Raw genomic sequence first — 17,754 nt, forward strand, 5'->3', positions numbered from 1 at the left:
TATGCATCCAAACATTCCCTCAAACACCATCACTCATGGTTCATTGCTCTGATGTGATGAACAGCAGCCTGTCACACAGTGATGCTGAAGTCGCTGTTGTGCCACTGCTGCAGAACAATGCTGACAGAGCTTCTGAACCATCACAACTCAACGTGGAGCATGCGTAAATAGACAGATGTGAGAATAGGTATGTGGGCTGAAAGAAAAGGCAAAGCCTCAAAAAATGCAGATTACAAAGATCTAAACCTATTTTATTTTTAAATATATGCTTTTTGATAGCGGGTAACTGGATTGCGAGGCTGAAACATTTTTTTTGCCAAGACCATTTAAAAGTCTTTGTAGTGAAACACCTTCCTGTCCCCCCCCCCCCCCAACTCCTCTATCATGAAAGTGTAGCGCTTATGTTCGACATCTGTTTTGGTTGTTTGGTTGGAGGAGATATGTCACAATCGCTAAAACTGCTCTGCCTGCATCTGTTTATGGCTAGCTGTAGGAGTGGAAAGTGGATGTGTGCAATAGCTGGAATCATTTTGATACCAAACATGCATGAAGTATATTTTGGGGTAAGATGAAACTGACAGTAGCATGTGGGGATCTCACAAACGCCACAGAGAACAGGCCCCAGTCAGCCCTAATGGTGTTTTTGGAGACATTAAGGAGGACAGGATTGTTGATCAGTACCAGTGACACTTGGACCATACATTTAAATCCACTTGAATCATGATCAATGAATTATACTGCACAAGTGAAATATTCTACATCCTGAGGCTTTAGCCACACTGGCATTGTGACTTGAGGAATGGCATTGTTTGTCTCTCCACCACTTTGGTCCATACTAAAACTGTTGTGTGTAAAATGTATGTGTGTTTTGTTGTGTGCGAGTACATATTGTCCTGTCTACAGAATGAGTTTGTGTGTATGCCCATGTCAGAATTAGAGGCAGAATGTTAAATGTCACAGATAATGCTCTCTGAGAATCAAAGCCAGGGTGATATCTAGTAAGATGAAAATAAAGCTATCCTTGGTTCTATGTCCTTGCTCTCTCGTCAGCAGAGTCTTAGTCATTTATCTTTCAGTGGGCATTGAGTTCTGTCTACTAACTCTTCATAAAAGTTCATTGGTCTTCCTGGTAGCAACTCTATTGTCATAATTGTGTGTGAAGCACTTCTGTGTCAAATTTATGTTTCAAAACTCAGCAAAGTAAAATGTAACAGTGATGTTGGCTTGAGATCAAAAGACTGTCAATAAAGAGAATGTGGTGATCACTCTCCTTCACAACTTCCTCTTCTGTAGAATTGTTCTGAGATGCGTTTGATGTGCATGCAATAATGATAGTGGATTGTCATGCTGACAGACATCGATCGTTATTTTGAAATATTGCTTATAAAATGTTACTTTTGATTAGGTTTTGTCGTTAACTTTGCTTGAGGAATGTTGCCCTGCTGTATAATCAGAACTAACTTTCTTTTGTTTTGTGCAACAATCCAGGCCTCATGGAGCTGGGGACTCAACGGCTGCTGTACACCAGGGAGCTCGATCCATGCCCGGTTCCCAGCAAACTACCATAAAGGGTGGGAACCTTGATTGCCCTTTGGCCCCCTTTTCCCATCCCTCCCCCTAAATTGCTCCAGTGGTGATATTGTCCTCTCCCGCCTGTGGCCTGCAAAATGATTGGCAAGCTGAAACAGAACTTGCTGGTGGCGTGTCTGGTCATCAGCTCGGTCACGGTCTTCTACCTGGGCCGCCATGCCATGGAGTGCCACCATCGCATCGCAGAGCACAGCCAGTTGGGTGGTATCCTGCCTCTGTCAGCCCTGGGAGGCAGCATGCGGACCACCTTACGGACAGGCCAGAATCTTAGCACACCTTTTGTTTACAACAAAGACATGCCACTCATCTTCATCGGCGGAGTGCCTCGCAGTGGGACTACGCTAATGCGAGCCATGCTGGACGCCCACCCTGAAGTGCGCTGTGGCGAAGAAACCCGCGTCATCCCTCGTATCCTGGCCATGAAGCAGATGTGGAGCCGCTCCGGCAGGGAGAAGATGCGCCTGGATGAGGCTGGTGTGACAGATGAGGTGCTGGACGCTGCCATGCAGGCCTTCCTGCTGGAAATCATTGTCAAACATGGAGAGCCCGCCAACTTTCTCTGCAACAAAGACCCTTTTGCTTTGAAGTCGCTCTCCTACCTGGCCAAGATCTTTCCCCGTGCCAAGTTTGTACTCATGATTCGTGATGGCCGGGCTTCAGTCCACTCCATGATCTCAAGGAAGGTAACAATCGCCGGCTTTGACCTGGGCAGCTACCGGGACTGCCTGACCAAATGGAATCGGGCCATTGAGACAATGTACACTCAGTGCCTGGAGGCAGCGGACAAATGCCTACCTGTGCACTACGAACAGTTGGTCCTTCATCCTGAGAAATGGATGAAGACACTGCTGAAATTCCTTGACGTTCCTTGGAATGATGCCGTCCTCCACCACGAGGAGCTTATTGGGAAAGCTGGAGGAGTGTCCCTCTCCAAGTAAGTAATTGTGACAGCTCCTACAACATTTCCTTTGTCCTTTCCCTAGCCCACAAACCAAGCCCTGACATCTGGTTTGTGGATTTTGAAAGCAAGTAGTTCTAGCAAAGACACCAATGGATCTTCACTGTGTCTTATGTTTTGGTGATAGTTTGAGTCTCGTAGGAAAAATGGGTTGCAGCAGAAAGATAGTGAATCGTCAATGGCCCTTTTTAATTAGATGGAATCTTTAGACTGGCTCGGTCGAGTCTGGTTGAACTTTTACACTTCGTTGTTTACACTGTAATTGTAGTAATTGTAGCGACACACAGTAAAACATCACTCTGGCTATTGTGACTGTCTTTGATCCCACTTGTTTGTAGCTTGGGGAGAGACTTGCCCATGTTCTTGCATCCAGACACAACTGTTGAATTTCAGAGTAATTACAACATAAGCCATTGCAATGCCTTTTGAGAATAGATTTTTTTATTCAAGCAGTTCACTCAAACTAAAACTATAACCTCCATTGTCTTCTTGTTGTTCCTTGTTTGTTGTATTATAGGGTTGAGTCCTTGTAAAATAGGGGTCAACGCCCCTTGTCTGTACTACTATGCCTCAGGGTCATTTAGGGACTTGGGTACCACCTGTGAGGACACACTGAATCACCATTAGTGTGTCATGCCGTCCATGTTGATGGCGATAATGAGCAGCAGCTTTTTACAAGGTGCTTCCTCTACAGCTGCAGATTTATTACATTGTTCATTGCTGACGTAATGGTGGTTCGATAAATAGTTGCTGTTGTGATTTGTGCCAGCCTCACAAGCCCCACGTGGTAAGCTGGGTCTCCCATGCATCACATTCCCAGTGCAGGAGAAATGAGCTTCGACATGCCCATGTCTACTTAGCTTTTAACTACTTTGCCTTGTGGGGGAGAAGTATGGATCTGCTTTTAACTGGAGGAAAGTGACAGGCGACAGTGTGTATGTACGTTGTATTTCACTTTTTATTAAATATGAGTTCCTGCGGGCCTTCAAATAAGCATGCACCTCTAGCTTTGAAATAAATCCTTCCCATGTTTTCATAAAGCCTCCAGACTTTCCATCATTACATCTCATTTGCAAATTAAACATCCTACAGCTCAGCACAGCGAGGAAGCTAGTCATTAGTGAACACATGAGATTATGTCTGCTCTGCAGTATTGTAAGCAGGTTTTCCGAATGGCCCTGCCTGGTGTCAGAGTTGTTTTGGTTTTAGCCTCTGGAAGTCTTTGAGGAAACGCTGAAGGGTAGCAAACTCATTCCTTGCTTCCGTCTACCCCTCCTCTGTTCCACCCTCATCCTGCCACGTAGCATAGAGCTCACATATCCTCTGGGAGGGCTCCACACTCAGTCTTCTACTGGTAGAACTGGAGTTCCAACGTTCTCACTGGTTGCAAAAGCACATATTTATTCAACAGTTTATCAGTGGTGGAATGTAACATTTACTCAAGTAATACTGTATTTAAGTACAATTTTGATGCTACTCTTTACTCCACTACATTTCAGAGAGAAATGGTGTACTTTCTACTTCACTGAAACACACAAAAAAAAGGCAACGAGGCAATACAAAGACAGTAGATGCTAAAAAAATGAACGTATAACAAAAAACAGACCAGTAAGAATAATACAAATAAATAAACGTGTTAAATATATGTCAGTGGTGGGCTGTCAGGGCCAGCTAAGCCTTCTCTGCTGGCCTAAACAAAATCACAAAGTTATAGCTATTTTATAATTTAATATTTTTTCACAAATACACTGCATGCAGGGTAGGAAATTCACATATTTTTTGGGGGGCAATTTTTGCCCCCACTGACAATTAGGGGGCATTTTTTGAAACTTGTGAAATAACATTTAACCTTTGTTCAAAATAATACATATACTTATTTAGGCTTACAATATATGAGCAATTGTCATCAAATGGCAATAATAAGCACAGATTCAAAGTGTTTTCTTAGATTTATTTAACAAAAAACAAACAAATCAGACATTCGCATTCAATTTTATTCTTATTTCTCTGTGGTTATTTATTGTTATCATTAAATGTTTTAAACAACTATTAACAATTATTAAGTCAACGATGCCTTGATTACTGTGCTGCCCTCAGTATATGTGTTGTGATACACCTTGGCAGTTAGACAAACTCCTTCCTGACATCACGACTCTGAAGACAGTGCCCATTGTCCACAGGTTTAATGATGTAAGAAAGAGTAAAACTAAAACACACAAAAGGCATAATGAATACAAATAAAATGATTTCTCTTTAACCTTACACATACACACAATGTACATATACTGATTCTTCAATGAAATACATTGCTTTGTTTTTAATCGCTGCTTTTTATGTATTTACTGCTGATATGAACTTTAACAACAGTCATAGTGGAGTTATTAACGACTCGATGGAGTTTGTGCATAAAACTTCCTGAAATTAACATTGTCACAAAAATAATCATCTGCGATCATAAGTAACAATAAAACAAATCAATACATACCAATGATGCTATCAAAAGGCATAAGATGCAGGCAGACTCAACTGGATTGGAAAACTACCGAAAACAGCGGCTCTGAGCCACGCTCTTCCTTCACTTCCTGTCACCTGACAAGTTACAGGGCATTTCCTGTTTCAAAATAAAACGTATAACATACTGACTTAACAATGGTAACAAAACACTCCCCGCCTGGCATGAATACACACCACTCAATAAATCCTAGACAGTTCAGTTCACTGGGCCTCTGAGGGGAGAAGAAGCACTATCTCAGAAACAGGCCTAAGAAAGAGTTTAGTCACTCCTGTTCGTGTGACCTTGATCTCGACCTTTCGCACCTTCCCGTCTTCGCTGGGGAAGGTCTGTGTTACCAGTCCAAGAGGCCATTCATTCCTTGGTACTTGGCTATCCTTGAGGAGAACACTTCCTGGGTTGATGTTCGGATAAGTGGACTGCCACTTCTTGCGTGCCTGTAGTGTTGGGAGGAATTGCTTTCGCCATCTGTCCCAGAAGGTGTTAGACAGGTGCTGGACCTGCCGCCACTGGTGCTTGTAGAGGTCTGAAACTCCAAACTCTCCAGTAGGAGCAGAAAGGACATTCACCTTTTGAGTGAGAAGAGCAGCTGGAGTGAGTATAAATGAGTCTTCAGAGTCAGTTGTCACAGGAACAAGAGGCCTGCCATTTATAATGGCTGTCACTTCTGCCATGAAAGTCACCAGCACCTCATGGGTAAGTTTGTCCTTCAGCTGAAGGAACATGGAGTCCAAGATTCTCCTTGCAAGACCAATCATTCTTTCCCATGTACCGCCAAAATGAGAGGCGTGCGGAGGGTTAAAGGTCCAAGAGCAACCTTGGCCTGACAGGTAAGACTTCACAGTTGTGTTGTCAATGTTTGAGGGTATCTTCAACTGTCTGCAGGCACCAACAAAGTTGGTGCCACGGTCTGAGCGGATGTGTTTGACAGGACCGCGCACAGCAAGAAAGTGCCATAGAGCGTTGATGAAGCTGGATGTGTCAAGGGACTCTATGACTTCAATATGAACCGCTCGTACGCTCATACACGTGAAGATTATGGTCCATCGTTTACTGTGTGAATGGCCTCTTGTTCTACGTGAAGAGACACTCCAAGGGCCGAACACATCAAGCCCGACATTCGTAAAAGGAGGTTCTGTCAAGAGACGGTCCGCTGGAAGACTGGCCATCTTTTGAATTGTAAGTGGGGCTCTAAGCCTTCTGCAGGTTATACACTGGTGGATGATGTTGCTCACTTTTCTTTTGCCACCAACTATCCAAAAACCAGCTGTACGGACAGCCCCTTCTGTAAACAGACGGCCTTGGTGATAGATTTGTTCGTGGTGATGCTTGATGAGTAAGGTTGCAACCTGATGTTTGCCAGGAATAATCACTGGAGTCTTTTCACTCTGATCAAGGTTTGCATTGTGGAGGCGGCCTCCGACTCTCAGAAGGCAGTGTGCATCAATGAAAGGATCCAGATTTTTGAGAGGACTACTTTTAGGAATCTGCTCATGTTTTTGGATACATTTGATCTCTTGACTGTAGACTTCCTCCTGTACTGCTTGAATGAAGATTTGCGACGTTTGATCAGACTCCTCAACAGTGTATCCTATTTTGCAGTGATGCCAGCCCTTACAAGGGCTGGCATCAAGGTCATGTTGAAAAGACGGGCTATGTATATGAGGCGAATAATGGCCCGAGTTAAAGACTTCCAGGATGAGAACTTTGAGAATCGTTGAGAACCAAGCTGCTTGGATGTTGTTGTAGTGTAGGCTCTGGGAATAGAAAGCTGGGACAGTTCTTTCAAAGATGCTCTCCAAGATGTCCATGCTTCCTCCATTTCTTGGGGAAAAGGTGAGTCCCAGTCACCTTTCTCAATTGTGAGTTCTCTCAGAATAGCCTTGCCTTGTATTGTGACTGGCGCTACAAACCCTAGAGGATCGTAGAGGCTGTTGATTGTGGACAAGATACCCCGTAGAGTATAGGGTTTTATCTCCTCAGACGCTGAAGTGGAAGCAGTCGGTCTGGAGGTCCCAATTGATTCCAAGGCTACGCTGCATCGGCAGCGCATCTGCACTGAGGTCCAGGTCTTTAAGGTCTTTTGCACGATCTTCGGCCGGAAAGGCCTCCATGACCTCCTTGTTTGCTGCGATCTTGTGCAGCCTTAAGTTTGATTTGGAGAGAACATCCTGTGTTTTGTTCAGCAGGTTGACCGCAGCTTCGACTGTGGGCAGACACTTCAACCCATCGTCTACATAGCAGTCACGCATCACAAAATGTTGGACGTCAGGGTCGATGTGGAGCTCACTGACCTGAACAGACTGGTGAAGTCCATGAATCGCTACTGCGGGTGAAGGACTATTTCCAAAGACGTGGACCGTCATTCGATATTCCACAATGTCTTTGGAGGGGTCGTTATCTTAGAACCATAGAAAACGAAGGAAGTTCCTATCGTCTTCCCTTACTGAAAAACAATAGAACATCTGTTCTATGTCCGTTGTAAAGGCGATTGCTTCCTTTGTAAAGCGCATCAGTACACCGAGCAGCGTGTTGTTCAGATCAGGCCCAGTCAACAGTACGTCGTTGAGCGACACACCGTTGTACTGGGCGCTGGAATCGAAGACCACTCTTATTTGTTTTGGTTTTCTTGGATGGTACACACCAAATATTGGCAAGTACCACTGTTCTTCATCCTCACTGGGAAGAGGGGCTAACTCAGCGTGACCATTCTTGAACATCTTGTCCATGAAAATGAGAAAGTGGTCTCATTTCAGGCTTCCTTTCAAAGTTGCGCCTGAGCGACTTTAGACGGTTCAATGCCTGTGGCCTGTTATTGGGGAGCCGTTGATGTGGGCATTTAAAAGGTAATGGAGCTACCCAACTGTTGTTTGCATCTTTTGTTAGTCCTTCTTTCATGATTTTCATGAAGGAGATGTCTTGGATAGACGGAGCCGTGTTGTTGTCGTCTTTGGTCTGCTTGAATATGTTATGCCCTAAGCTGTCAACATCACAGTTTGATATCTCCTCAGGATGTGTTTGGAGGTGGTTTGTGGCCTGGGTGTCACTGTATTTTTCCTTTACACAGAACACGTTAGGACACTGGTCAAAGAGAGTAGGGCGTCCCCGTTCCGTGGTGTTCGTGTAGAAGGCGCTGACTATCGGTGGTTTGTGAACGCGACCTAAACATACGTTACCCACGATGACCCATCCCAGATACAACTTCTGAGCATAAGATAGGTTGTGTGGGCCATTGACCATGTTTGCGGACCTTATGGACTCTGATAATATCCCGACCTAAGAGAAGCATAATTGGGGCCTGTGGGTCGATATCTGGGATGAGGTGTGCAACTGACTTTAGGTGTGCGTGATGAACAGCTGCATTGTGAGTTGGAATCTCATCGCTGTTATTTGGAATGTCATCACATTCTATGAGGCTGGGTAGTGGGATGCTGACGGTCCTATCCAAAGATTCCACAATGTAGCCACTGGCTCTTCTTCCTGTCGCTTTCTTTACTCCAGCACATGTTTTCAATGAGTAAGGAGCACTTGGACTTTGGTCGTTGAAGACTTCGAAGAACTGTGAACGGACTAGTGATCTGTTGCTCTGTTAGTCCAGAATCACATACATCTTCACTGCTTTGTCAGCGTGGCCGGCTGGATACACTTTCACGAGGGATACTTTAGAGCAGGATTGGTCCGTCACGTCTCCGCCACAGACATCTGTACATTTGGTGGTGACATGGGGTTGTGGAGAGCTATCCTCCTCCCCGCCATGCTCTGGAGCCGAGTCCGTGCCTTCAACCCAGGGTGCAGGTCCAGGGTGAAGCGACGTGTGATGTTTCTCACTTTTACATTCATAACATCAAACATTAAATGTGCAGTTCCTTGCAACGTGTGACGATGAAGCACAGCATTTGAAACAGACATTATTCTCTTTTAAGAATGTCTTACGGTCTTCGATGGGCTTTTCTCTGAATGCACGGCATTTGTGTAAAGGGTGAGGTTTTTTATGGATTGGACACAGTTTGTCACAGTCGTTGAATTTCGTTGAGGATCAGAGATGGCTTTTGGAAATATCTCTGTTTTGTGAACAGAGACTTCTCGCTGTCTGTTTGGCTTCCAAGCTGTTTTTTCTGTCCTGGGAGACATGTCTAAGTGAGAGACAAAGTTGAAACTTGGGTCATTTTTGACACTAGCTTCATGGCTAACAAAGTTTACGAAGCAGGCAAAGGGGGGATATGAAACGTGATATTGCCGCTTGTAGGATGCCCCAACTGACGCCCACTTTTCCTGCAGACCGAAGGGGAGCGTCTGTACAATTGGGTTGACGCCTCTCGCTGTATCGAGGAAAGAGAGGCCGGGCAGGTCTCCTTCAGCTTTGGCTGACTCTAGTTCCATTAAAAGATCACTCAACTTTTAGTTTAGAATAATCTCGATGTGTTATTTTTGGAAAGGCGTCGATACGTTTGAACAGAGCATCTTCTATTACTTCTGTGGAGCCATACGTTTGTTCAAGTCTGTCCCATATCATAGCCAAGCCTGCTGATGGATGATTGATGTGTCTTGCTCTTATGTGCTCGACATGTTCTGCTGACTCTTTGCAGAGCCACTTAAACAGGAGATCCATTTCTTCGCTTTGTGTCAGGTCCAAACCTCTGATTGCGTTTTGAAAAGAACGTTTCCAGGCTCTGTAGTTCTGAGGTCTGTCGTTGAATTGAAGTAGGCCTGTTGCCACAAGCTCACGACGAGCAAAGTATCTCACGAAGTCGCTAATGTTGGAGTTGTTATTATTGGTGTTTGAAGATGTGGGATAAGATTTAAGAGCAGGATGACCTTTGTCGTTTTGAGGTCCAAGACCTTGCTCAGGAGTGGCATTGTGATTGTCAAACCGAACATTGCGTGTCCTAGCAACCTTTTCATCTTTATAGATGTAAGGCTGCTGTGAGGCGAGTTGGTTGAGAAGCTGCATTATGGCCATGTGTATGATGGGAAGCTATATTGGCTTGGGCTGGATGGAATGAGAGCTTCAGATTTGATAGATGGAGCTGGAGTTTTGTAGTTAGGGCTTGGTCTTCTTTTTGTTGCAACACCATCATCAAGTAGCTGAGCGTCTGCGTTTTGTGGTTCGGCTTGGTCAATCACGTATTGTTCTGTGCGTTGTGCAGCTTCCAACGGACTGGAGTCCAAATTTAACATGAAACTATGTCTTTCTCTATTTGCATCTACCGCAGCTTCAAGGGTTTCGGCCTCCGCTACGGCTGCAGCTGTCTCTTTCTTGTAATTGAGCATTTCTATTGAGGCTTCTAGCGTAGCTTTTTCTAGCTTTAGGCTCATTTCCTCTTCGGCGTAGGACATGCGTGCCTTTGCTGCCTCTGCTCTCGCTCTTGATATTGCTGCAGCAGACCCCATTGATGATACACTTGAGTATGTAGTAGCGCGGGGCCGCGTCTTTAATGAAGTTGCTTTCTCGGACATGGCGTTGTCTGGTGCCGTACCTCTGTTTAGACACCGCTGTGATGATCATCCACTGGCTGCGTGTGATGATGTTGTTAGTAGCGTCTGTCAGCTGGCTGCGTTATCTTGCCTTTTGATAGCATCATTGTTTTACTGTGCTGCCCTCAGTATATGTGTTGAGATACACCTTGGCAGTTAGACAAACTCCTTCCTGACATCACGACTCTGAAGACAGTGCCCGTTGTCCACAGGTTTAATGACGTAAGAAAGAGTAAAACTAAAACACACAAAAGGCACAATGAATACAAATAAAATGATTTGTCTTTAACCTTACACATACACACAATGTACATATACTGATTCTTCAATGAAATACATTGCTTTGTTTTTAATCGCTGCTTTTTATGTATTTACTGCTGATATGAACTTTAACAACAGTCATAGTGGAGTTATTAACGACTCGATGGAGTTTGTGCATAAAACTTCCTAAGACTAAACATTGTCACAAAAACAATCATCTGCGATCATAAGTAACAATAAAACAAATCAATACATACAATGATGCTATGAAAAGGCATAAGATGCAGGCAGACTCAACTGGATTGGAAAACTACCAAACAGCGGTTCTGAGCCAAGTTACAGGGCATTTCCTGTTTCAAAATAAAAACGTATAACATACTGACTTAACAATTGTAACAAAACACTTACATATATATCAGTCATTGTATGGAAAAAAATATTTTTGTAGCACCTCAAATATTGTGATATTACTCATTTTTGTGCTGAACTTATGCATTAGTCGTGTGGAATTTTTAAGAATTTTTTTTTATACCACCTTAAAAACTAAAAAAATGTGCCATTTGAAGGTACAAATTCAGTTCAGAGTTTTTACTTAGTTAAATATCTTAATTGACTGTCAGTCAGGTATTATTCATTTCCAGTGTCGAGAAGAGTTGAGCTCACAGAGAAAGCCGCCTTGGATACATACTACACGATCAGGGGAAGGTCAGGATATAAAAAGCAGAAAGCATATACTCAGAAATCAATAGTTAAAGTGTAATCGAAAGATAAAGTGTATGATCGTTACATAACGAATGTTTAATACATACAGTGATTTAACAAATGTAAACCTGATAATAATAATAATAATATGTGTATCTGAGTATAGTGCAGTCTGAGTGTAGAAAGTATGGAGAAAGAGGAAGTGAGCTGAGTGCAGGCCTTAAGAAAATAACGGCTGCAGAGAGGAGAGAAAAATCGAATAAGTGTTTTAAAAGCAAGCGCGTGCTGAATAAAGCGATTAACAACTAACTGATTATAACAACTGTTACTGATTATAACAACTAACTGTGATTATGATAACTAAACTGTGTTAGAAATGTGTGAGTGTAGGAAAAGGGGAAGTGCAACAGATGTTGAACACCCAGACACGGGCAGAGCTTGATTAAGTAAGCGCCCAGACAGGGAAGTTGGGGTGATTTCGTCATGCACACACACACAAAATGTAGGTACTTTTCGAAGCACATGCACCAAATCAATGATGTCATGTTAATCATGGGCTGAGGGAGGACGTGTTGGGGAAGAGGGGGGAGAGACGCGAGAGGCAGCCCAAAAGTGTTATAAAAGAAGTAACTTGCAAACAGCAAGATGGGATTTCTACACGAGCCGTCCAGACGCTCTGAGAAGAAGATACGGACGATCGTAACTGAAGTATTCAAGGACTTCGTCTCTGTTCACGGAAAGAAGACCGCTGTTCGTGGACAAAGATTGAAAGACGGAGATTTTCCTCTCCCCACTGCTCGACTTTAACAACTAAACAACGGAGGAACGCTGCAGTCCTAGAAAGACTTTGTACTGAGCCTTGAGGACTGTTGAACGGACTCCGCTGCGGGAGCAGGAGGACCGAGGACCCTTACCGTTTTAGAAGTAATCCTAGCCGTTAAAACCTAACCTGGCATTTACCAAGAGCACGGATCCAGAAGAAGGGAAGCTGCCATAACCGACGCGACTGGTAGGAGCGCCCGGGGCCAGCCTGGCCTCTCGGCCGAGTGCACTCAGACCGGAGGAAGCAGGGTAGACGTCGGGAGTAACGGCAGTTAGCAGAGCCAGGCGAGTTCCCTCGCAAGAACACCAGCTCGACAATCTTTTAATAGAGAGCTGAGTCAGTAAGTAGCCCCGTATCGGGCCAGAAGTACCCCAGGATCTAACACCAGCAACCCTCAAATCAAAGAATAAAGACACTTTACGCACAATTTAGGTGTATTTTACCTTTAACTCACGAGATGCGGGTAGCATGTTTTATACTTGATGTGAATATAATTAATTTCATCTAATTTCCATTATGCAATATGTATACTTTGTTGGCATCTTATTCTGAAAACCGGTTGTTCGTCTTAAGAAACCGGATGTTGTCTCACGTTAATCTTTCCGTTAACTTTCAAAGTCCTTCGCTCGCTCCCGATCTGTGCCTTTTAAATGCGTTTTCCGTGAATTTCAGGATATAGGTGCACTAACATGTAAGTGTCTGCTGAGTTGACCGCAGTCTCGCAGTCACAGGTCTGATTAAGAAGCGCTCCATTTTTTTCGGGGGCATTTTTTGCCCCTCTCAGAGTGATATCGGGGGCAAAATGATATTTCTTATGCTGCGTTCACACCGGTCGCGTTGATTTTTTGACGCACTGCAAAATCGCGTCCAACGCACCGCCGGTCGTGTTCACACCAAACGCCGCAAAATCTCGTAGTGCCGGAGAGGGGCCCTGGTTTATCGACTGGAAGCCGTTCACCTGGCCGTCATTTCTGTCCGCTTTCAACCGTGAAAGGAATAAGGATAATTGCTGCTTTGTACGTGTTGTGGAAGTCCCTCAAATGTCGGAATGCCAAACACCGTCATGTCTGGTTCATAATATTGTTCAGAGGAGCTCCGTGGATTTCATCGAGCTGTATTCACTGTGTCTAGCAAGCCACCGGTCGCTGTTTACTACAGCTGTAGGAACACAACATAAACTGATTTGGCTGTGATTCAACGGAAAATAAACCGACAAAAAGGGACTCCGAAATAACTACGTAATGATGCCGATTTGTAGGCTACTTGTCTTCTCAATGGAGCTCTGATGGATCGGTGCTAGGCTATGCTAACATCGTAGCAGCTCCACCAGCACTCAATAACGTCATGTAGACGTAAATACGTAGTTGTGTGGAAATAAACAAGGAGTTGAGTATTCCCTTTGGCTGCACCTTGTTGCCGTTTATTTCCATCCATACAAAACATAAAACACATTCACTTCCTGTCACCCTTTAACCCCCTCTGTCACCAGGGTTACGCACCTTTCCTTAAAGGGGCCCCGTGAATTCGGTCGTCCCCTACATGCCTCCCCCCAGAATTCACCAACTCCCGAGATTAGTCCCAACCATTAATGTTTGGGGGCCCGGATCAACCGACCAGCCCGACTCCGTGTCTCTGGGGCCGGAGGCAGAACCACCGTTGAAGGCCCCCTCCGGGTCCTGTCGTGCTGAGGTGGGAGGGCACGAGGCCGCCCCCGCCGTAGGGGTTCAGCCAACCGTACAGGTTGGTCCAGGTCTAGATGTGCCGGTTTAAGGCGGTCAACCGACACGTACTCCAGCTTGCCGCCCATGTCGACCTTGCAGGTTTTGTCTCCAGTCTCCAGCACCCGAAACGGCCCGACGTAGGGGGGTTGAAAGGGTCCACGGTGGCCGTCCTGGCGAACAAACACATACTCCGCTGACCTGAGGCTGGACGGGACATATGACTGCGGAAGGCCGTGCTGCGACGTGGGCACTGGTTTAAACAGCCTGGCTTTTTCCAGGAGCGTTTCCCGCTGCTGGGTTGCAGACCAAGGGTCTGTGACTTTGGGGATAAACTCCCCCGGGACCCGCAGTGGCTCTCCATAAACCAGCTCAGCCGATGAAGCTTGCAGATCATCTTTGGGGGCTGTCCTGAGCCCCAACATGACCCACGGGAGCCTGTCCACCCAACTGCTGTCTTTGAGGCTGGCACGCAGAGCAGCTTTCATCAACCGGTGGAACCGCTCGCATAAGCCATTAGCCTGCGGGTGGTAGGCGGTAGTGCGATGGAGCTTCACCCCTAGGCTTCCTGCAACTGCATTCCACAGCTCTGATGTAAACTGTGGGCCTCGGTCCGAGGAAACGTCAGCTGGGGCTCCAAACCTGGCGACCCAAGCCTGAATAAATGCCCGAGCCACCTCATCCGCCGTTGTTGATGACAACGGGACAGCTTCTGGCCAACGAGTGGTTCGGTCTACCATCGTGAGGAGATGTGTGAACCCACGGGATGGGGGCAAAGGTCCTACCAAGTCCACATTCACATGATCAAACCTCCTTTCTGGCACCGAGAACTGTGCTAACGGGGCCTTTATGTGACTGTGCACCTTGGAGCACTGGCACACCACACAAGTCCCGGCCCACTTCCGTATATCCTTTTTCAGCCCGTGCCAGACAAATTTTGCTGAGATCAACTTCTGAGACGCCCTCTTGCCCGGGTGGGACAGTCCATGAATAGCATTGAAAACCTGCTGTCTCCATTCGTCGGAAACAACTGGCCGCGGCTGGCCTGTCGAGACGTCGCACAGGAGCGTAACGCCAGTTTCGCCAAACGGGACCTCCTCCAACCGCAGTCCCGTGACTGCCGTCCTCAACTCCTGGACGCCCGGGTCTGTAACTTCATCCTCTGCCATCTTGTTATAGTCCAAGCCTAACTGGACAGCCCCGGTGACAGCCCTGGAGAGACAGTCTGCGACCAGGTTTTCCTTGCCCGCTACATGCTGCAGATCCGTGGTAAACTCTGATATGAAGGAGAGCTGGCGCTGCTGGCGTGCAGACCATGGTTCGGTGCTCTTACTCATGGCAAACGTCAGTGGTTTGTGATCCACAAACGCAGTGAACGGCCGAGCCTCCAGCAGGAACCCGAAATGCCGAATGGCCAGAAAGAGGCCGAGGAGCTCCCGATCGAACGTGCTGTATTTCCGCTCATTAGGCCGCAACTGTCGACTGAAGAAGGCCAGCAGTTGCCACGGCCCTTTCACCCACTGCTCGTGCACCGCGCCCACCGCGTAGTCCGAAGCGTCCGTGGTGATGGCAATCGGAGCCTTAGGTGACGGGTGTGCCAGCATTGTTGCGTTTGCCAGAGCTGTTTTCGCATCAACAAACGCAAGTTCCCTCTCTTCAGTCCAATCCACCAGCTGTTTGATGGCCTTGCCTTTCAGGGCTTCGTACAGGGGCCGCATCACTTGCGCTGCTCGGGGAATAAAGCGATGGTAAAAGTTCACCATGCCTAAATACTCCTGCAGGGCCCTCACCGTGAGTGGGCGTGTAAAGTTAGTCACTGCCTCCACCTTTGCCGGGAGGGGGAGCGCCCCGTCCTTTGTGATGCGGTGACCCAGAAAGTCAATGGTGGTCAACCCAAACTGGCACTTAGCCGGGTTGATGATCAACCCGTGCTGGCTGAGTCGCTCGAATAGAGTCCGGAGGTGAGAGCTGTGCTCCGCTCTTGACGAACTGGCCACCAGGATGTCATCCAGGTAGACGAACAGGAAAGGCAGGTCCCTCAGCACCGTGTCCATTAGACGCTGGAACGTCTGCGCTGCATTTTTTAGGCCAAACGGCATCCTCAAGAACTCAAACAGGCCGAACGGAGTGATCAGCGCAGTCTTGGGAATGTCCAGTGGGTGAACGGGCACTTGATGGTAACCTCGTACCAGGTCCACTTTCGAAAACACCACGCTCTCCGACAAGTGGGTATAAAAGTCTTGGATATGTGAAACCGGATAGCGGTCCGGGATTGTTGCCTCGTTGAGCCGGCGATAATCTCCACACGGGCGCCACCCGCCCCCAGGCTTCGGGGCCATGTGCAGGGGTGAAGCCCATGGACTGTCGGAGCGGCGAATGATGCCCAGGCGCTCCATGTTTTCAAACTCTATCTTGGCGATGGTGAGCTTTGCCGGATCTAGGCGCCGGGCCCGGGCATGTACCGGTGGGCCGGTGGTAGAGATGTGATGCTCCACCCCATGCTTGACCGTGGAGGAGGAGAAGGTGGGCTGCGAGAGGTCTGGGAACTCGGCCAGCAGACGCAGAAACTCATCAGCCGCTGCAAGCATGTTAGTCAACCTGGTAGAGCCTGCTCCACTTAGTGTACATGGGTAAGAGCAAAAAGTCACAGCATTTATCAGGCGGCGGCCCTTGACGTCCACCAATAGCCCATAAGCGCATAGGAAATCCGCGCCGAGCAGGGGAATGGCAATTTTGGCAGTCACAAAGTCCCAGCTGAAACGCTGCCCCATAAAACATAGCTCCAGGCACCGTGTCCCAAAAGTCCGTATGGGGGTACCATTCGCGGCTTCCAGCGGGGGGCCCTGCCCGTTCGTCAGCATGTCCACCCGTGATGCAGGCACAACGCTCCTCTGCGCCCCCGTGTCACAGAGGAAGCGTCGCCCGGAAACGTCGTCCCTGATGAACAGCAGCCTGCCTTCCCAACCGACGCCCATGGCAGTCACTGAGCGCCGGCCCTGGCATTTCCCGTCCTGCCGAAACTGCATGGTGAACGGCACTTTGTAGCCCGTGGCCCAAACCTTGCATGGTAATAGCACAGACCGGTAGCTCCCCGCCGTTGGCTCGCTGCTGCTGCGGCGACGATCGTTGTCTCCCCCGGCCACGCCGTGGCTTGGGCCGGCCTCAACGCGGCCGTGTAGCTTTGTTGGCCCGCCAGAAAAAACTTATCGGCCTCCTGGGCCAACTCACGACAATCGGTAATCCTGGTGTTGGCCAAAGCGGCCCGCACCTGCAGCGGGAGCTGCTGCAGAAAAAGTTCCGTAAACAGAAACTCCGGCTCGTGTCTACCTAGCAGCGCTAACATTTTGTCCATTAGCTCCGACGGCTTGCTGTTGCCGAGGCCATTCAGAGCAAGCAACCGGCGAGCCCGCTCAGAGTCCGAAAGCCCGAAAATGTTCAACAGCCGGTCTTTCAGGGTATTGTACTTATCCCTCTCTGGCGGATTTTCCAGAATGCTCACCACTCTGCCTGCTGTCGGAACTGCCGAGAGCCGCCACGACATAATAATATCTTGTCGCGTCCGCTGTAATGTCTCTGAGGGCAAACTGTGCCTCAGTTTGAGCGAACCACACGGCCGATTGCGTCTCCCAAAACTCCGGCAGTTTCAGCGAAACTGCGTGCGTCGTCATTCTTTCTTCTGGAAACGTCCAGGAGTGTCAGGGTCACCAATGTAGGT

The 17,754-nt window shown here is 47.3% G+C and overlaps 1 protein-coding gene across 2 annotated transcripts in view; it reads left to right on the top strand.

Moving 5' to 3' along the window:
* tpst1 (tyrosylprotein sulfotransferase 1) overlaps window positions 1-17,754 on the top strand; it is a 68,831-nt gene that overhangs the window by 12,974 nt on the left and 38,103 nt on the right. For both annotated transcript variants that reach the window (XM_079272028.1, XM_079272029.1), the window contains exon 2: window positions 1,489-2,524. In XM_079272028.1, coding sequence (XP_079128154.1) covers window positions 1,668-2,524 — 857 coding nt within the window. In that variant the 5' untranslated portion in view covers window positions 1,489-1,667. The remainder of the gene's footprint in view (window positions 1-1,488; window positions 2,525-17,754) is intronic.

The sequence above is a fragment of the Melanostigma gelatinosum genome (genome assembly GCF_949748355.1).
Source record: "Melanostigma gelatinosum genome assembly, chromosome: 7".
NCBI classification, from domain to species: Eukaryota; Metazoa; Chordata; class Actinopteri; order Perciformes; family Zoarcidae; genus Melanostigma; species Melanostigma gelatinosum.